Below are 16,705 nucleotides of genomic sequence, written 5' to 3'. Positions count from 1 at the left end.
CCCCCCCCCCCCCCCCCCCTATTTCATTCAATTCTTTTGCAGTGGCTTAACTTTGTATTTGAACTTGCAGGCTCCCTGGTGACTATGGTTTTGATCCACTTGGTCTTGGCAAAGACCCTGCATTCTTGAAATGGTACAGAGAGGCTGAGCTCATTCATGGAAGATGGGCAATGGCTGCTGTATTGGGCATTTTTGTTGGTCAAGCATGGAGTGGCATTCCATGGTTCGAGGCCGGTGCTGACCCAGGTGCTATTGCACCTTTCTCTTTTGGCACACTTCTTGGTACACAACTTATCCTCATGGGGTGGGTTGAGAGCAAAAGGTGGGTCGACTTCTTCGACCCTGACTCTCAGTCTGTTGAGTGGGCCACTCCATGGTCCAAGACTGCTGAGAACTTCGCCAACTTCACAGGCGAACAGGGTTATCCCGGTGGCAAATTCTTCGATCCACTGGCATTAGCTGGTACCCTTAACAATGGAGTTTACGTCCCTGACACAGAGAAGCTTGAGAGATTAAAGGTTGCTGAGATCAAGCATGCTAGACTTGCTATGTTAGCCATGTTAATTTTCTATTTTGAGGCTGGGCAAGGGAAGACCCCCCTGGGAGCTCTTGGTTTGTAAGGGGTTTCATATTAAACATTTCATTGTAAAAAGTCACTGGATGTAGAAAGAAGAAACCAAAATTTGGTTTTGTCCCTTGAGAAAATTCAAAATCTTCCCTTCATACAGTTTATGATCTTACTAACAGTTGTAACAATGCAGAGGCGGAGATATGGTAGTTAAAACCCTAATCAAATGATTCAAGAATCATGACTTTTAACATTTGAATAACGTAGTTCACTGATAAGTATAATTTGCAGTCACAAATAAAAATATGATCATAAATCAATACAGCAGAAACCTTCACAAGAATATAACTCAACCAGGAAGGTAGCATCTATGTTGCTCGGACTCTTCAAAAATGTCAACGGGTGAGTGTCGGATTCGCCAAAAGTAGTGTATTTTTGGTGAATCCGACACGGGTGTGGCATCAAAAGTGAAGAGTCCACGCAACTAAGGGTAGCATTCTCAGTGAGTTGCTGCCTTCTGGTTTATAAGACCAAAAGCTCATACAATCAGAATAAGGATTATCATACCAATGCACGGAAGGACAACGGAACCCTTACTCACAGATATAGGAAATTTGCATTCATTGTGAACCATTTCGTTTAGCCTTGGCAAGAGAAAGAAACCAAAAAGCTCATAGAACTACTCTTCAGATGATCTTTTCTTTAAAAAAAATCCCTAGTTTAACATTAATGGGGGACGATGGAGGGAGAAAGCTGATCAAGGTGCCAGAAAGTTTCCTAGTAATAGACTAATACATATGCCCTGTTACTCACTGCCTGAAGCCGTCAAGAACTCTCCCTTACAGACCACATCCCCTACTACATATCTCATTCCTTCCATCTTTGCTATTCCTAATCTTTTTTGCAGCTTGATCAGTGTCATTCACATTGCCAAAGCATCTCCAGCCACCACTGGCTTCCTGAACCTTTGTCTATCACAGCAAAAGAAGTTCTCTCTGAAGCCTCCCACTTCAGGTCACAAGCATAAAGAATTTTATTTATCTTGGTATATACCACAAAGTACAAGGTGTAGATCTCTTATAACTTTTTCCAAGAGGGAGTATCACTTATTGTCAAACAGTTCCACTTCTAGTTCTGGATATGTGGGATATCTTTGCATCCTAATCCACTTAATAGGGTACCAACTACCAAGCGTCACGTAAAATGCTTGCTCCTGTAATTTAGAAGAAACCCAAATAAGACTTTATCCCAGAGAAATAGGAGAGAGAGAAACCAAAAAAACAAACAGTATCCAACATTCCAACAGATATTATTTCCTCCTTAAACAGACGTAAGAACAATGTTTCTAACAATCTTGGAATATGGAATCAAGTTAGAAGAAATACATTATGCCTGAGAGTTATATATCAACAAAAAGAACATAAACCATACAAATTTAAAAAACTCAATTAAATGGGCGAGAAAACTGTTATATCAGCTTAATGGTTGGGTCCATGTAGAATTGTGTTCTATGTAATATACTTAGACTAGGAAGATATGTGCTAACTAATTTCTTTATCAAAAATCAATATTTTCTATAACCATCTTTTCTGTTGTTTCATTATATGATATGTTTATAACTGTCAATGTTGTGTAATTGAAATATCCTTCCTTGTTGTACCAATTCTCAAAATTTACCATGCCAACATGTCCACGATTGATCATATTTTCACATCCATTTTCCGGCTATCTAAATTAAAATGGATGGAGGAACTCACATGTATGAACAGCAATATAAATGTACCCCTAGATAGATGTTAAATGTAGAAGGAAGAACATCCTTTCTACCTATAACGATTGATCAGTGAACCCAAAAGAGTTGCCAATTTTCAATGTTGACCTTAAAGTAGAGATTCCATTTTAACATAACAGATGACATTTATATACATATAATATCCAGTTCAATCAACACTAATATAACAACTCAAGAGAGATAATATCAGAAGTCAAGGTACCTCAAGAGCTTTTCCTCTATAGAAATTCCTATGTTAAGGGGATCCTAGTCTTCATCACTACCTGTCTCTGCATCAGAAGTTCCATCGCATTCTTCAGTCAATTCAATCTCTTCTTCATCGGTCAATTCATTCTCTTCTTCATCAAGCACATTGTCCAGCTGCGGCAAAATGTCCACTCCTTTGCTTCGGTAAATTAAGCCAGTCCTCATAACATGATGAAACTTATCCCTGTGGCGTGTCAGAGGATGTGGATTTACAAGTCTCCCACGACGGTACCCCTCTCTCAATGCCACAGTCGTTGTCTTGCACTTGAGTGAGAGGTAGAATATTCCTGGATACCTAGTAAATATTCGAGTAAATCTATCTGGAAGGTATAATTCCTTTCTCAGGCTCCTCAAGTAATTTCTCTTTGTTTTCTTGTATAGTGTCAAGCTCAAGAACTCATGTAAAACCCCAACTACTCTCTTTTCCATAAGATCACTATTAGGGTCGATTCCCCTTGAATCCTCGTAAGGTGAGATGTAAGGCAGCTTCTGAAACTCATCCATCCACGCCTTGACCTTCTTCTGTGCCCCATATCCCCTTGGGAAACTCATGGGAAATTCTAATGCAGCTTTGCCCCTTTTAAATTCCCTATACCCCGCCAGAGGGCTGCTATCATCATTCATCTTTTGCAACTCTGACACAGCATATTTTTCTGGCCACTGAACAAGCTTTAAGCAAGCCAACCCATTTGTTCCCTTAACTATCCTAAAATGATCTGGAAATCTCTTATCGAAATCATCAGGCAATCCTAAATCCCATTTCAAAGGATGCAATGATTGCAGCGCCACCTGCAAATATTCAAATCAAATTTGATAAATGAGAGAGGAAGAAAACAGCTCCACATAGAGAAAACGAGCAGTACTGGAACTGTATTTTGAAATTCACAAAAATGGCATTTTATCTTGATACTTTAAAGCTTCATCAGGGAGTCTTCCCAACTTAGACAAATTGATCCAATTTTCTGCACCACCAACTACCATATACCAAAACCACAATCTGATACAAAGCATTTTCGAATTAATAGCAATCCGCTAGTTCCTCCACATTGGATACATGATGGATAAAATGAATTAACAGAAGTATAATTACATTCAAAATTGGCAATAATCCTAAGAAACGCAGTCTTACTACAGTTTTCATAGAATACTTAGTACCTTCTAAAAAAAAGATCCTCAAGAAAAGCTCCTTCTTTAGCAACAAGATATGGAGCCAAATGATTAAAAAAAAAGTGTTAAAAGAATTACCATTCTGTTGGTTGTCATCATAAGAACTTTGGAAAGTCTTTCAACCAAATCACTCTGGTTATCTTCAAAGACCTTCAATTCTTGATCATGAAGAATTTTAGCAATCTGGGTAAGCTTAAAACAAGGCAAAGATTGGTACTTCGGGTGAGGAAACTCCTCAAAAAGAGTTGGGTATCTTCTAATAAACCTAAGTGTAGGAACTGTAAGCCCAAGAAGTTTTTGGGAATCAGCAAGCGACTTAGCAGTAAGATACCCAACTGGTGAACGCACAATTGCGTCTTTAAGTAAACAAGCTGCTTTAAGGTCCGTTTGAACATCGATTATATGGTCCAAACCTCTGTTTTTCACCCATTTCAAACGGACTTTTACTATGGTTCTATGTTGCTGAAGATTGTGATAATGTGAAACAATGTTTTGGGTGGCTATGGATTTTAGGGTTGAGAATAGAGATTTTTCTAACAAATTCATATGTGGGTTTGGGCTTGTGAGTAAGAAAATTTGGTTGCATAAATGGTTTGGGGGCTAGGGCAATTGACAGTGGGTTTTGCAGAAGGGAAGGAAACAAGAACTGGGGGAAGGGGTGAATTAATGAAAATATTAATTACACTAAACACCTATAATATGACTCAAATTGCCTTCTTTTAAAAAATAAAAAATAAGTAAACTCGATTGGTTCGATTCTCCCGGATTAGGCACAAGTTTATAAAGTTCGCCTCTTGTCCCAATTGAGCAGATATGGATGTGTTTGTGCGTTCTTGATGACATGGGACATATTTTTCATGAAATGTTTCTTGATGAAATGTACATATGTTTAATTTGACTTGTCCTAAGACTTACGTCCATGGGTCACGTTTTGCAAGTTGATTAAGTTTGGAGTCAATAACTAGAAAAATAGGTTCTATGCATTGATGGTTTAATATTAAATTATTGCGCATATAAGTTAATATAAATGACAAAATAAACCTAGTATCTTAGGGATCGTTTGGTGTGAGGGATAGAAATAAATAGTGATGAGATAAGAAAATAGTGATGCGATAAAGTTTTTGTATCTTGTTTGGTTGTCATGTTTGGGACAACTTATCCCACCATTTATATCATAATTCATAGCAATAGGATAAGTTATCCTAGGATAGCTAACCCCAAGATAACTTATCCTGGGATAACTTGTTTCCAATCAAACGATATGCATTAGGGTACAAGGTTAGTAGATAGTTGAGAGTTCTCTCTTTCTGCGGGATAAGCTTTCACTACTCTTGTAGTTTCTTGATCTTCAATTTTGGCTTTCACTAGTATGTTTTGGCACCAATTATTGCATTATTTAGTTTTCATTACTGTTCTTTCTCTTGTTTGTTATGTAACACTTTCCAATTCACATTAACAGTATTATTGTGATTGCCCCCATATTTGCATAAATTGTTTGGCAGGGTTTTTTTTTAAAACTAAGAGGTCGTTTGGTGTAATGGATAAGAGAAAATAGTCCTGGAATAACTTTTTTAGTGCCTCTTTATTTTTTGTTTGGTTACAAAGTATGGGATAACTGATCCCAGGATTAATAAATAATACTGGGATAAGTTATCCCTTCCTCTTGGTGGAATAACAATACCAAGATAACTTATCCTAGGATAAAACAATCAAAATGACAAGAATATTCTTGAAATCTATTTGATTATCACTTTTCATATCTTTATTCCACATTTGTAAAGTTGCTGAAATTTTTTTGCTGCTCATGAGATGTTGTTTTGATAAATTTCAAATAAATCTATAATTTTAGTTTGATAAAATTATTCAACTGTTTGAGTCCTTTTTGAACTTTGTTTCTTTTGCAATTGGTTAAAAAGTTAATTTTGCAACGAGAAATGTTATCAAATTTACCAAATTTCAATTCAATTATGGTTATTGTTATTGTGCAGTTTTTGCTCCACTTTTGATTCATTTATATTTGTCTAATTTTTTGCTAATGACGGTAAAGAAAAGATGCTCCCCACTAACCTCAATAGCTTGCTCCAGTTTTGATTCATGTGGATAGTAAACTTATCAATAATTGAGATTCATTTGATTTTATTTTTAAGAGTGAGTAACTAAAAACTTTATAAAAAACTATATATAAAAAGCTAAATAAGATAGAGGGTATTTTCGTAAACAAATAACTAATTCTTAGAAAGCATCCAATGCTTATTAGTTATAATACAACAAACCAAACAAGCAATAAAAACTAATCCCAACATAACTTGTTTTCGAACCAAACAACCCCTAAGGGTCTTCGGAAAACACTCCCTCTATCTCTACAAAGTAGAAGTAAGGTCTGTGTAAACTTTACCGTCCTCAAACCTCACTTTTAGTTGTCGCTCACAAATTTCAACTACTGCAATGTCATTTACAAACTTTTTTTTTTCTCTATTTTCACTAAGATGTCATTTTCTTAGGGAACCCAATATCTTCTTATTTGAGAGAGGGGCATTACAGACCCCATGTAGAGGTGTCCACGTGTATGGTTACGAATAGGGGACATAGAGATGGAGCTCAACATCTCATTGGTCCGAAATCTATCCACTAGATTTCATCTGCAGATTTCATTTATCCTACTTGGCTACTTACCATCTGCCCTCTTTTGATCTCATGACCATATAACCAGGAATCTCACTTCAATATTCAAAAACAGAAACTTTGCATTTGCAGTTTACCACTATCCAAAATAAACATGACCACCACATCTGCTGCTGCAGTGCTAAATGGCTTGAGCTCCTCTTTCTTGACTGGTGGCAAGAAAACTCAAGCCTTGTTAGGTGCTCCTGTTACTGCCAGAGTTGCCACTCCCAAGAGGTTCATTGTGGCAGCTGCTGCTGTTGCTCCCAAGAAATCTTGGATTCCTGGTGTAAAAGCTGGTGGCAACTTGGTTGACCCCGAGTGGCTCGATGGCTCGTAAGTTTACTTTTACATACACAGTTTAATTCCCTCCCCTCCTCTTATTTCATTCATTCTGTTGCAAAGGCTTAACCTTGTATTTTGTACCTGCAGGCTCCCTGGTGACTTTGGTTTTGACCCACTTGGTCTTGGCAAGGACCCTGCATTCTTGAAATGGTACAGAGAAGCTGAGCTCATTCATGGCAGATGGGCAATGGCTGCTGTATTGGGTATCTTTGTTGGTCAAGCATGGAGTGGCATTCCATGGTTTGAGGCTGGTGCTGATCCTGGTGCTATTGCACCTTTCTCTTTTGGCACACTTCTTGGCACTCAGCTTCTCCTCATGGGTTGGGTTGAGAGCAAAAGATGGGTCGACTTCTTCGACAATGACTCTCAGTCTATAGATTGGGCCACTCCATGGTCCAAAACCGCTGAGAACTTTGCCAACTTCACAGGCGAACAGGGTTACCCTGGTGGCAAATTCTTCGATCCTTTGGCATTAGCTGGTACACTTAACAATGGAGTTTATGTCCCCGACACAGAAAAGCTTGAGAGATTAAAGCTTGCTGAGATCAAGCATGCTAGACTTGCTATGTTAGCCATGTTAATTTTCTATTTTGAGGCTGGACAAGGGAAGACACCCCTTGGAGCTCTTGGTTTGTAAGAGATTCATATTAAACATTTCACTGTAAAAGAGTCGTTGAATGTAGAAAGAAAGTAACCAAAGCTTGAATTTGTCACTTCAAGCTTTTCCCTCTTGAGACAGTTATCTCTTACGAATTCTTTATGCTCTGGCCCAAATGGGACAGTATATAAATTGTAACAATGCAGAGGTAGCAATATGGTAGTAGAAGTTCCAATTAAATTATTCAATAATCATGACTTAAAACTGAAGAACCTAGTTCAAGAATGAGTATAATTTGCAGTCACAAATGTAAATTTGACTAAAATGCTGCACAAACTCTCACCAACTAAATAATTCAACCAGGATGGCAGAATTGTCAGTTATTTACTGCCTCCTGGATTATGAGATAAATATAATCATACAACCAGAATCAAGATTGTCATAACAATGCACTCAAGGAGAAAGGGACCTTGTCACAGATACAGGCATTCACATTCATCCTGTTTATCTTTGGCAGGGAAAGAAACCAAAAGCTCATAGATTGCAACAACTCTTCAGATAAAGAAAATTATGAGATTCCCTAGTTTAACATTAATGGGGCAGCTGGATGGAGGAAAGAACTGATCTAGATGCTAGGAAAGTTTCCTAGTAGTAGCTTTCACAGCATTATTCACTGCCCGTAGCCATCAAGAATTCACCCTCGCAGACTACATCCCCTCCTACATATGCCTTACCTTCCATCTTGGCTATTCCAAAACGTTTTTGTAGCTTGATCAGTGTCATTCTCATTACCAAAGTATCTCCAGCGATCACTGGCTTCCTGAACCTTACTTTGTCTATTCCAGCAAAGAAGAAGTTCTGTTTGGAGCCTCCAACTTCAGGTTGGAGCATGACCAAGCCACCAACTTGGGCCATTGCCTGGATTGATAGAAACAGACACTCATCAGACTTTGATAAAATTAAAACCTTGCAGCAACAAAGGTAAGATAACCAAACAAGTAGAAATTTAGACAACTCCATCTAAATAAGTTAAACAGAAGAAGAAAATAAGTGATGAACTTTGCACAATTCTGCAATACAACTCATCCTACCTATACCATTAACTTCCCTTTTCCTCATAAATTGTTATAATAGTTTTTCATGTTAAATTGAATTCTAGAATTTCCATCTACAAAGAAAGATTTACGTTGTAGTTCTGCCTGTATTTAGTAAACCCAAATCCTGATAATCTAATACTCTACGATTTGAGATTAGACTGATATGTTAGGAACAAATCCGAAAAGGCTGGAGATCAGGACTTCCCCACTGTCATAGAGAATAGGTCCATTGAAAACCTGGGGAGGTACAGCTTTATCAGTAACTAATGTCATTTAGCATTCTCTGAGGCCATCAACGTGTGATCCTCCATGCTTTTTGTACGATAACAATGGAATCAAGCTATTGCCTTTTCACTTAGACTTACTCTACTTCCACTTCTATTATCCAGCTTCAGAACAGCCTGTATATTGCTAGAATTAACGCACATAATCTTCCATGTTATAATGACATTTGGATCAAGAAGCACCACTAGAGAAGGCTCCAATAAGGATATATCATAATAGTTAAGGAGGAATTTGGTGTCTAAGCACATGGCGGTTTAAGCACTTTGTAATAGATATCACAAATACTGTCTTTTTCAAATGTGAGACAAAAATTGGTGCGCTACACTATTAAATTGTGGTATGAGTATGACGGTTTTTAATAGTGCATAACCGTCTTCCAAAAGGTTCGAGTGAGTATGAAGATAAAAGGACGATGACTTTCTTTCAACCAGAATACTCAAGCATTTGCAGGAGCTAGCTCTGAATGTTCACAATCAAAGAAGATAATGAAAAAGGAAATGAGCAAAAGGTTAAGGACATAATATGTGATTTTCTTCCCAAATTAGTACATAGTATGTGATGTTTTAAAAGCTTCCCTTAAAATCCTACTATTGTAATAACATTTCACTCGTGTTCCAATTTCACAAAATGCCAGGAGATTCTTCCTATGAACAATTTGGTCATAGTGAAAAATGTCATAAAAGATTCATTAATTATAAGAAAAAATTCCAGTCAGCAGAACATAAAATACTATTCACTTTCACTTTTCTTTTTGATAGAGGATTAAATTTCAGCTATCTTCTGGCTCTCACAATTTTACTTGGACAAAAGAACCAAGATGGGAAAAGAAAGTTAATTAGTTCAGGTAGAAGAGAATTCTGAAATAATAAAAGATCTTTATGTGGATACCTAAGAGATCAAAGAAAAATCCGGTTTAATAAATATGTCAAAAGCTCAAGTCCAATTCATCCAGTTAGCCCCATTTTCTGAATAGATTTATTATTTTCTTTAACTGTGGAACACTCAGTGGGTCAATTATCTCGTGAACTTTCATAACTCATTAGAATCCCTCTTCCAAGTAATATTGAAAACCAAGCCACAAAAAGAGCAACTCAAAGTACGGATTTCACTTATCTGTTTAATTACAACATGAACCAACATGCTATATGGAAAAGTTTAGACATTAAAATCTGAAATAGGTGATAGGAAAACTAATTCATCCAATTTCATAGTTTTGAAAAGCTATACCACATTCAATAAGAAACCGAAAAGATAGAACCTTTAACTAATGCAAATGGAAATTCAGTCAGTTTCATGGAATAACAGACAAGTCATAAGCATACCTCAACCATGAGGACACCAGGCATGATTGGCCTCTCAGGGAAGTGTCCAGGAAAGAAATTATCATTGATAGTCACATTCTTGATGGCCACAGCTGACACTCCTGGATTGTATTCAATCACTCGATCCACTAGAAGAAACGGAAAACTGAATACAATGCAGCTCTCATCAGTAAAGTAATCAATCCATTATGCCTCAATCCTAAACTAGTTGGCCACAAGTCCTAGAAATCTATCCAACCCCATTCACGTCAATTTCATACCCCAATACTAAATAATTTATCGTGTCAAGTCATTAATGAAACACAACAAACAAACATTTTTACAAACAGATAACAAAATGCATACCGATGGGGTAAAACCTCGCGAATCTGATTGATATCCATCACAGTAGGAAATGCTGGGTACCCTGTAAGCAAATCAAGATTCCAAACATTAGAACAAGCAAAAGCAAAAAAAAAAAAAAACAAATAAACGCACTAATTGCATACTCAATTCAATTGGGGTTTCGATTTTGGAATCATTGTCTGGAGCAGCACAGTTAGTGATGACACTATTCCGTATCTTCTTGCAATGGGTGGACAATGAATGAGATCTGAAGGTAACAAGAGATTGTTTGAGCATCGATGAGGGCAATGGAAAAGAGGCATTCTCAAATCTTTGAGAAGTGGGGGTGGAAAAGACAGATTGGGATATAGCCATAGAAGCCATTGAAAAAAAGGGGTCTTTGGAGAAGACGAATTGGGGGCGACAAAAACGAAGTGGTTTTTAGGCTTTAAGGTGAAGGAGATTTGAAGGAGAAGAATGAAGTGGAGGCGGAGATAACAAGGTTGATGAGACTTGGAAGAACCGAACAAGTTGAACAACCTTATTAGTGTGACCAATCTATACACAGAGTTGTTTGGCTAACCAACCTGAGTTGTGGGATGGTTGGACCTAAAGGGGTCTTTATTTGGCTGAATTTGATCGGGCTAAAATAAATTGAATTATTTATTTATTAATTTTTAGTATTTAATAAAATTATTATTTTTTATTATGATTTTATATATCATATAAAATAAAAATATGTCTCTTTAAATATATTTTGAAAAAAAATTCTCCGTGAGTAAATCTGAACTACATATTAGTTCAATTTTCAATTGGTTACAATGAGTCGAACTAGAAAATAAATGGGTCAATTACCCACCTAAGCTTGAACGAATTGAGTTTGATTTTTGTCATCTATGATCTAACCCTTTGATTTCAGTAGTGTGAATCCTCTTGGAAATGTCCCTCCAAAAATATAAAAAAATATTAGTTCCACGTAAATATAAAAAAAATATTATCTCATTTATAAGATTATTTGTTTTTATCTATTTCATCAATAATGTTCAACATAACAACAATTTTTTGAAGGCAAAACTAATTTTTACTACTAAATATTAATCACTTTTCAAGGGATAATTTGATTTTAAATTGAATTTTTGATTTGGCTGAACATAGTGACTCCTTATTCATTAAAGGGAACATTTCTTTTTGGTACCATTGTTAGGCGGGTCTAACTATTACCTTTTAAAACATAACTTATTCTTATTTTTTAGCAGTTCGAATCGTTTCATTTCAAAACATCGCCCCCAAATTTAAAAATAAAATAAAATAAGTTGAGCTAGATTTCTCATAAATATACGAAATGTTAATTAATCAATGAAAGAAGGTTTCAAATAATAAAATATTATCTTATTTTATTTATCTTTAGCTAGTTTAGTCTTCTCAAATAAAGAAATCAAATCAAAATCAATTTTCTTCTTGATAAAAAAAAAATACATACCTATGTGAAATATATAAAACGTTTAGCAAAAAAAATGAAATTTCTTGATCAACATAAGTTGTTGACTTCAGAAACGAATACTACAAGAAAAATGTGTATTAATTTTGGGGAATTAGTCCCTAAAAAGTCTAAAACTGGTTCTTAAAAGGGAAAACTACATAAATCTCACTAGTCTAGGTCCTAATTACTAAGATTCCCAATAGTTTTAAATATTACTTCCTCTACCATATTTCATGATTAGGATACATGAGTTTGAATCTGTGAGATACATGAATCTGCCGAATTTTAAAACTGAGATACGTATTTTATTTATTTAAATTAGTTGATTGTAACTGATTTCCTTAATTAGTGGAGTAATTGAGGATTTTCAGAATATATGGACGATTAATTTTGAATTTAAATTAATCAAATCCTTTAAATTTAAGGCAGAAATCAGGAAGTATATCTATGTTTAATAAATTTCATTTTATTATTATTTGAAAATAATAAAATTCATTAATATTATTAATAAAAGACAAAAACATGTATATTTTGGTTATGTAATTTGATTAATTTCATTTTATTATCCTTAAAATAATAAATCATTAATTTGATGTATCTATTATCAATATATAATGTATTCAACAAACTAAACACTTAGATACATGAGTATCAAACAAATACATTCATATGTATCATAGAAGTATCTAGTATTAATTTTGTGCATTTGTTATAGGGGTCTAGTATTAATTTCATGTATCTATTTATATGATCAAATATTAATTTCATGTATCTATTTATATGATCTAATTTTACTTTCATGTATCTTTTATATATATCTAATATTAATTTATACATTATATTCAAAAACATGTATCTCGGATACATAATAACATATACATATAATTATATATATCAAAATATAGAATATAACTGAAACACACTAATGTAGAAACAAATCACGACGGTAGAGTATTTGTTTTATCATTAATCCAAAAAAGTAAGAAAATTCAAAATTCTTCCGGCAACAAAGCATTTTGTAAACCGATGATGCTTGCATCTGACATTCCTCCTACAAGATATGTATCTCGGATATATAATAATTATGTATATCAAAATATATAATATAACTGAAACGCACTAATTTAGGAACAAATCAGGACGGTAGAATATCGATTTTATCATTAATCTAAAAAAAAGGTAAGAAAATTCAAAATTCTTCTGGCAACAAAGCATTTTAATTTGAATCCAATGATGCTTGCATGTGACATTCCTCCGACATCATAGATCCAAAAGTTTGTTGAATCCAGTGATATTACTCCAACCGCTGGATTAGTCCTTGTGACATTTAGCTTTGGGAAAGGGTTGCATATGCCTAATTGAAGAGCAGTAGTTATGCAGCAATTCGGCAGATTGGGTTGAGAATGAAGTCAAGAGGCAATAGATGTCAAGTATCATCAATTAGGAATGAAAGAGGGTTGATGGATGTGGGAATGGGGGAGACGGTAGACGTGAGTATAAGACCTTGACTTGTTAATGGGTCATTAAGTAAGGAGTTTAAATTTAAGATAATAATTCAATATCATATTTAAAGGATTTTTGTATCTGATTAAATCTTTTAAAATATATGGTATAACTATAAAAAGTGATAGTATGTGTAATTGTTTTAAACTAGAGATAAATATTGTATATATGGTAGTGATGTATGTGTAGTTAAATAGTTTTTCCAGTAGTGGTAATAAGATAATAAGAAAATTGACCAACTTACATATTAAAGGCTACATATTACTATTCAACTTTCTAGATTTCAATACGAAAAAATGACACAACATGTAATCTCTTTTTATTAATTGGCAACATTTAGCCCCTTTTTATTTTTATAACAAAAACAATGTTTTTTTAAAATTAAAATTGGCATAATTTAGCCCACGTTATTCCATGGGAAGTTATTTCTATTTAAATTAATTATTTTTAAGTTTGGTGGCAGCATGTGGATCTTTGTTCCTTTTTTTTCTCCTATTTGGGATCACCTCTAACCATTTTTAATGCTTTTAATTTTGTTCTATGTGCTTTTCAGTATGTCAAATCAAGTCCAAATTATTTATGCATATCAGTAATTATGTCTCTCGCATTGTATACAACTTTTGGATCATGATATTTGTATTGTATTTCTCTTCCAAGTATAATTGAGGTAGCAACTCGTTGCGACATTAGTCTATCATTTGCAGGATAAGTGTGTTCAGCAATGAATCGTCTAACTTTGAATTTTTTTTATGTGTGTAATTGCTGAGCATTTTAATTTCCAAGTGCAATCCTCATTTACACACTAAAGGAAGAATATGAAATGTATACAAAGCTTTAGTGAATGAATACAAAGATATGTATACATGAATGCATTGTATACATGATTGTTCATTCACGTGATAAAAACTCATTCATGTGATAAAAGATCATTCGATTCAGTGTTTACTTTTTTAGTGAATGAATACACGAATATGTATACATTAATGCATTGTATACATGATTGTTCATTCACGTAATAAAAACCAAATCATTTGATAATAGATAAAATATGCAATCTCCCGAGCAGCCATGCTCAATTACATTCAAATTGTATGTGTTGGTGTTACCATGAACTATTATTTGGGTATTGACCTCCCCATATTCTTCTCCATCAATTGAAAGTGTATGATGAATATCTATGGCTTTCCACGTTATGCGCAATGGATAGTCTTTGAAGTTTTCTGAACCTTTCTTTAATTCGATGTATACTTGTAATCCCATAGTGTTTCGTATCAACATCGACATAGAATTGTCATCAATTTTATAATGAAAATCTAACGAATTCAAGAAAGTATCGACATTTAGATGGCTTGAAATCAAACGAGTGAATCCGTTGAAATCAATGTCTGTTGTAATAACCACCCACCCCCTCCATGGAATAATTACAAAATTATTTGCGCTATTCCAATCTCCACTATGATGAATCAACACTATAAAAGATGCCATCTATTTGTTGATGTTTGTAGTAGAACCTCGTTGAATTTTTGTATTGGATACATGAATTTTTATGAATTAATGGAGTTTATGGATACTGAATATGGGGAGTTTATATGGTTTCCCACGTTCCGTTTTTAATGTTGCGTGGCGGTCAGTTTCACAAGAATTTTTTTTTAAAAAAAAAAAACCCTATTAGTAGCCGTCTATTAATATGGGCTAATTTGTGCTCCTTTTTTTGGGTCTATTAAATGCTATTTAATTATGGGCTATTTATTGCTAATTCTCCTTATTTGTGAACAATTTAAAGTGAAAAAAATGAAAGCACATATTGTTATCTTTCAAATTCTTAAAAATTCTGCAAGTCGTAGAGTTTAACTCAAAAATAAATAAAATGAATCATGTCATGTGCATTGAAAATTTGAAACTGCTCTATTTAATTCTACCTTTATTTTGCATTTTTCTGTTTTTTCCTTTCATTGAATAGCACACTCTTTCTCCCTTTTAAAAGTGCTTGAACTTGGGGGTGGGCTTAGGCCAACCCAAAATTAACATTAAAATTAAAATTCAAACTTTTTGGGCCTATATGTAAATGACATATATATATGGAAAAATTTAGAAATCCCACCTTTTAGTTTACTTATTACCATTATCCCCTATAAGTTTTACAAATTTCCAAAATCCCTCATTTTCGCGCATCAGATTAATGTATCAGCGCTTATATTATTGTATCTCGCACATCAGATTAATGTATCAACACTTATATTATTGTATCTCGCGCATGTATCAACACTTATATAGCTCTGATACATTAATCTGATGCGCGAGATACAATAATATAAGCGCTGATACATTAATCTGATGCGCGAAAATGAGGGATTTTGGAAATTTGTAAAACTTATAGGGGATAATGGTAATAAGTAAACTAAAAGGTGGGATTTCTAAATTTTTCCATATATATATGTCATTTACATATAGGCCCAAAAAGTTTGAATTTTAATTTTAATGTTAATTTTGGGTTGGCCTAAGCCCACCCCCAAGTTCAAGCACTTTTAAAAGGGAGAAAGAGTGTGCTATTCAATGAAAGGAAAAAACAGAAAAATGCAAAATAAAGGTAGAATTAAATAGAGCAGTTTCAAATTTTCAATGCACATGACATGATTCATTTTATTTATTTTTGAGTTAAACTCTACGACTTGCAGAATTTTTAAGAATTTGAAAGATAACAATATGTGCTTTCATTTTTTTCACTTTAAATTGTTCACAAATAATTAAAATCAGTTCTAATTTTCAAATATCATGTTTTATTTTTAAAATAAAAACTTACTTTTTAAAATTTTCATAATTAACAAACATGGTCAAATGCCCACTCATTTCCCTCCTATCTCTTAGTTAGCTATTTCCTTTTTGGGTAACATATTTTATTTTATCATTTATATCTCGATCAAATTATTTTCTACAAGATCATATCGTAAAATTACTATCTTCTCTTATCTTATGACTCTATACTTATGTCACCGAGAAACTATTTAACATGATGAAAAAATATTTATTTTAGAATGGAGTAAATATATATCTTGATCTTAGTGTTTTTATTGTTACAATTGATGTACTTGACATGATATATTAAGATTTTGCAAGATATTCTTCTAGTGATCAGAGGCGGAATTAAATTTTTTATTAATTATAAATGATTCAAAATCGAATTCCCCTTCCACCAAATAATTTTCTACTCTCTTCCTTCTTAATTTCAAGAAAGTAAAAGGGAACAGTATTCTCCATTATCAAAAGCAGACAATGAGGTTCTTACAACTTAACATACACGTGCTGTTTCTATTAAGAAA

General features: G+C 34.1%; 4 protein-coding genes across 4 annotated transcripts in view; 2 read left to right on the top strand and 2 right to left on the bottom strand.

The window, feature by feature from the left end:
- LOC102586836 (chlorophyll a-b binding protein CP24 10A, chloroplastic) overlaps positions 1 to 727 on the top strand; it is a 1,192-nt gene extending 465 nt beyond the window's left edge. Inside the window, exon 2 of the mRNA XM_006351737.2 lies at positions 71 to 727. Within this exon, the coding sequence (XP_006351799.1) occupies positions 71 to 620 (550 nt within the window). The 3' untranslated portion in view covers positions 621 to 727. The remainder of the gene's footprint in view (positions 1 to 70) is intronic.
- A 512-nt stretch (positions 728 to 1,239) lies between these two features.
- On the bottom strand, positions 1,240 to 4,577 carry LOC102586506 (protein ROOT PRIMORDIUM DEFECTIVE 1). The gene is made up of 3 exons (XM_006351736.2): positions 3,852 to 4,577; positions 2,563 to 3,395; positions 1,240 to 1,781 (listed from the first exon to the last, which is right to left on the bottom strand). Exons 1-2 carry the CDS (start codon positions 4,317 to 4,319, stop codon positions 2,607 to 2,609), a joined length of 1,257 nt encoding a protein of 418 aa, XP_006351798.1. The 5' UTR covers positions 4,320 to 4,577; the 3' UTR covers positions 1,240 to 1,781; positions 2,563 to 2,606.
- Positions 4,578 to 6,458: 1,881 nt separating this feature from the next.
- On the top strand, positions 6,459 to 7,517 carry LOC102586172 (chlorophyll a-b binding protein CP24 10B, chloroplastic). The gene is made up of 2 exons (XM_006351735.2): positions 6,459 to 6,770; positions 6,867 to 7,517. Exons 1-2 carry the CDS (start codon positions 6,550 to 6,552, stop codon positions 7,414 to 7,416), a joined length of 771 nt encoding a protein of 256 aa, XP_006351797.1. The 5' UTR covers positions 6,459 to 6,549; the 3' UTR covers positions 7,417 to 7,517.
- Positions 7,518 to 7,687: 170 nt separating this feature from the next.
- LOC102585835 (3-hydroxyacyl-[acyl-carrier-protein] dehydratase FabZ-like) lies at positions 7,688 to 10,991 on the bottom strand. The gene is made up of 4 exons (XM_006351734.2): positions 10,570 to 10,991; positions 10,427 to 10,487; positions 10,082 to 10,226; positions 7,688 to 8,295 (listed from the first exon to the last, which is right to left on the bottom strand). Exons 1-4 carry the CDS (start codon positions 10,787 to 10,789, stop codon positions 8,044 to 8,046), a joined length of 678 nt encoding a protein of 225 aa, XP_006351796.1. The 5' UTR covers positions 10,790 to 10,991; the 3' UTR covers positions 7,688 to 8,043.
- Between the last annotated feature and the right edge of the window lie 5,714 nt (positions 10,992 to 16,705).

Source organism: Solanum tuberosum, unplaced genomic scaffold (genome assembly GCF_000226075.1).
Source record: "Solanum tuberosum cultivar DM 1-3 516 R44 unplaced genomic scaffold, SolTub_3.0 scf00136, whole genome shotgun sequence".
Classification (NCBI taxonomy): domain Eukaryota; kingdom Viridiplantae; phylum Streptophyta; class Magnoliopsida; order Solanales; family Solanaceae; genus Solanum; species Solanum tuberosum.
The sequence above is the reverse complement of the archived record's forward strand: the minus strand, read 5'-3'. Positions and strand labels throughout refer to the sequence as shown.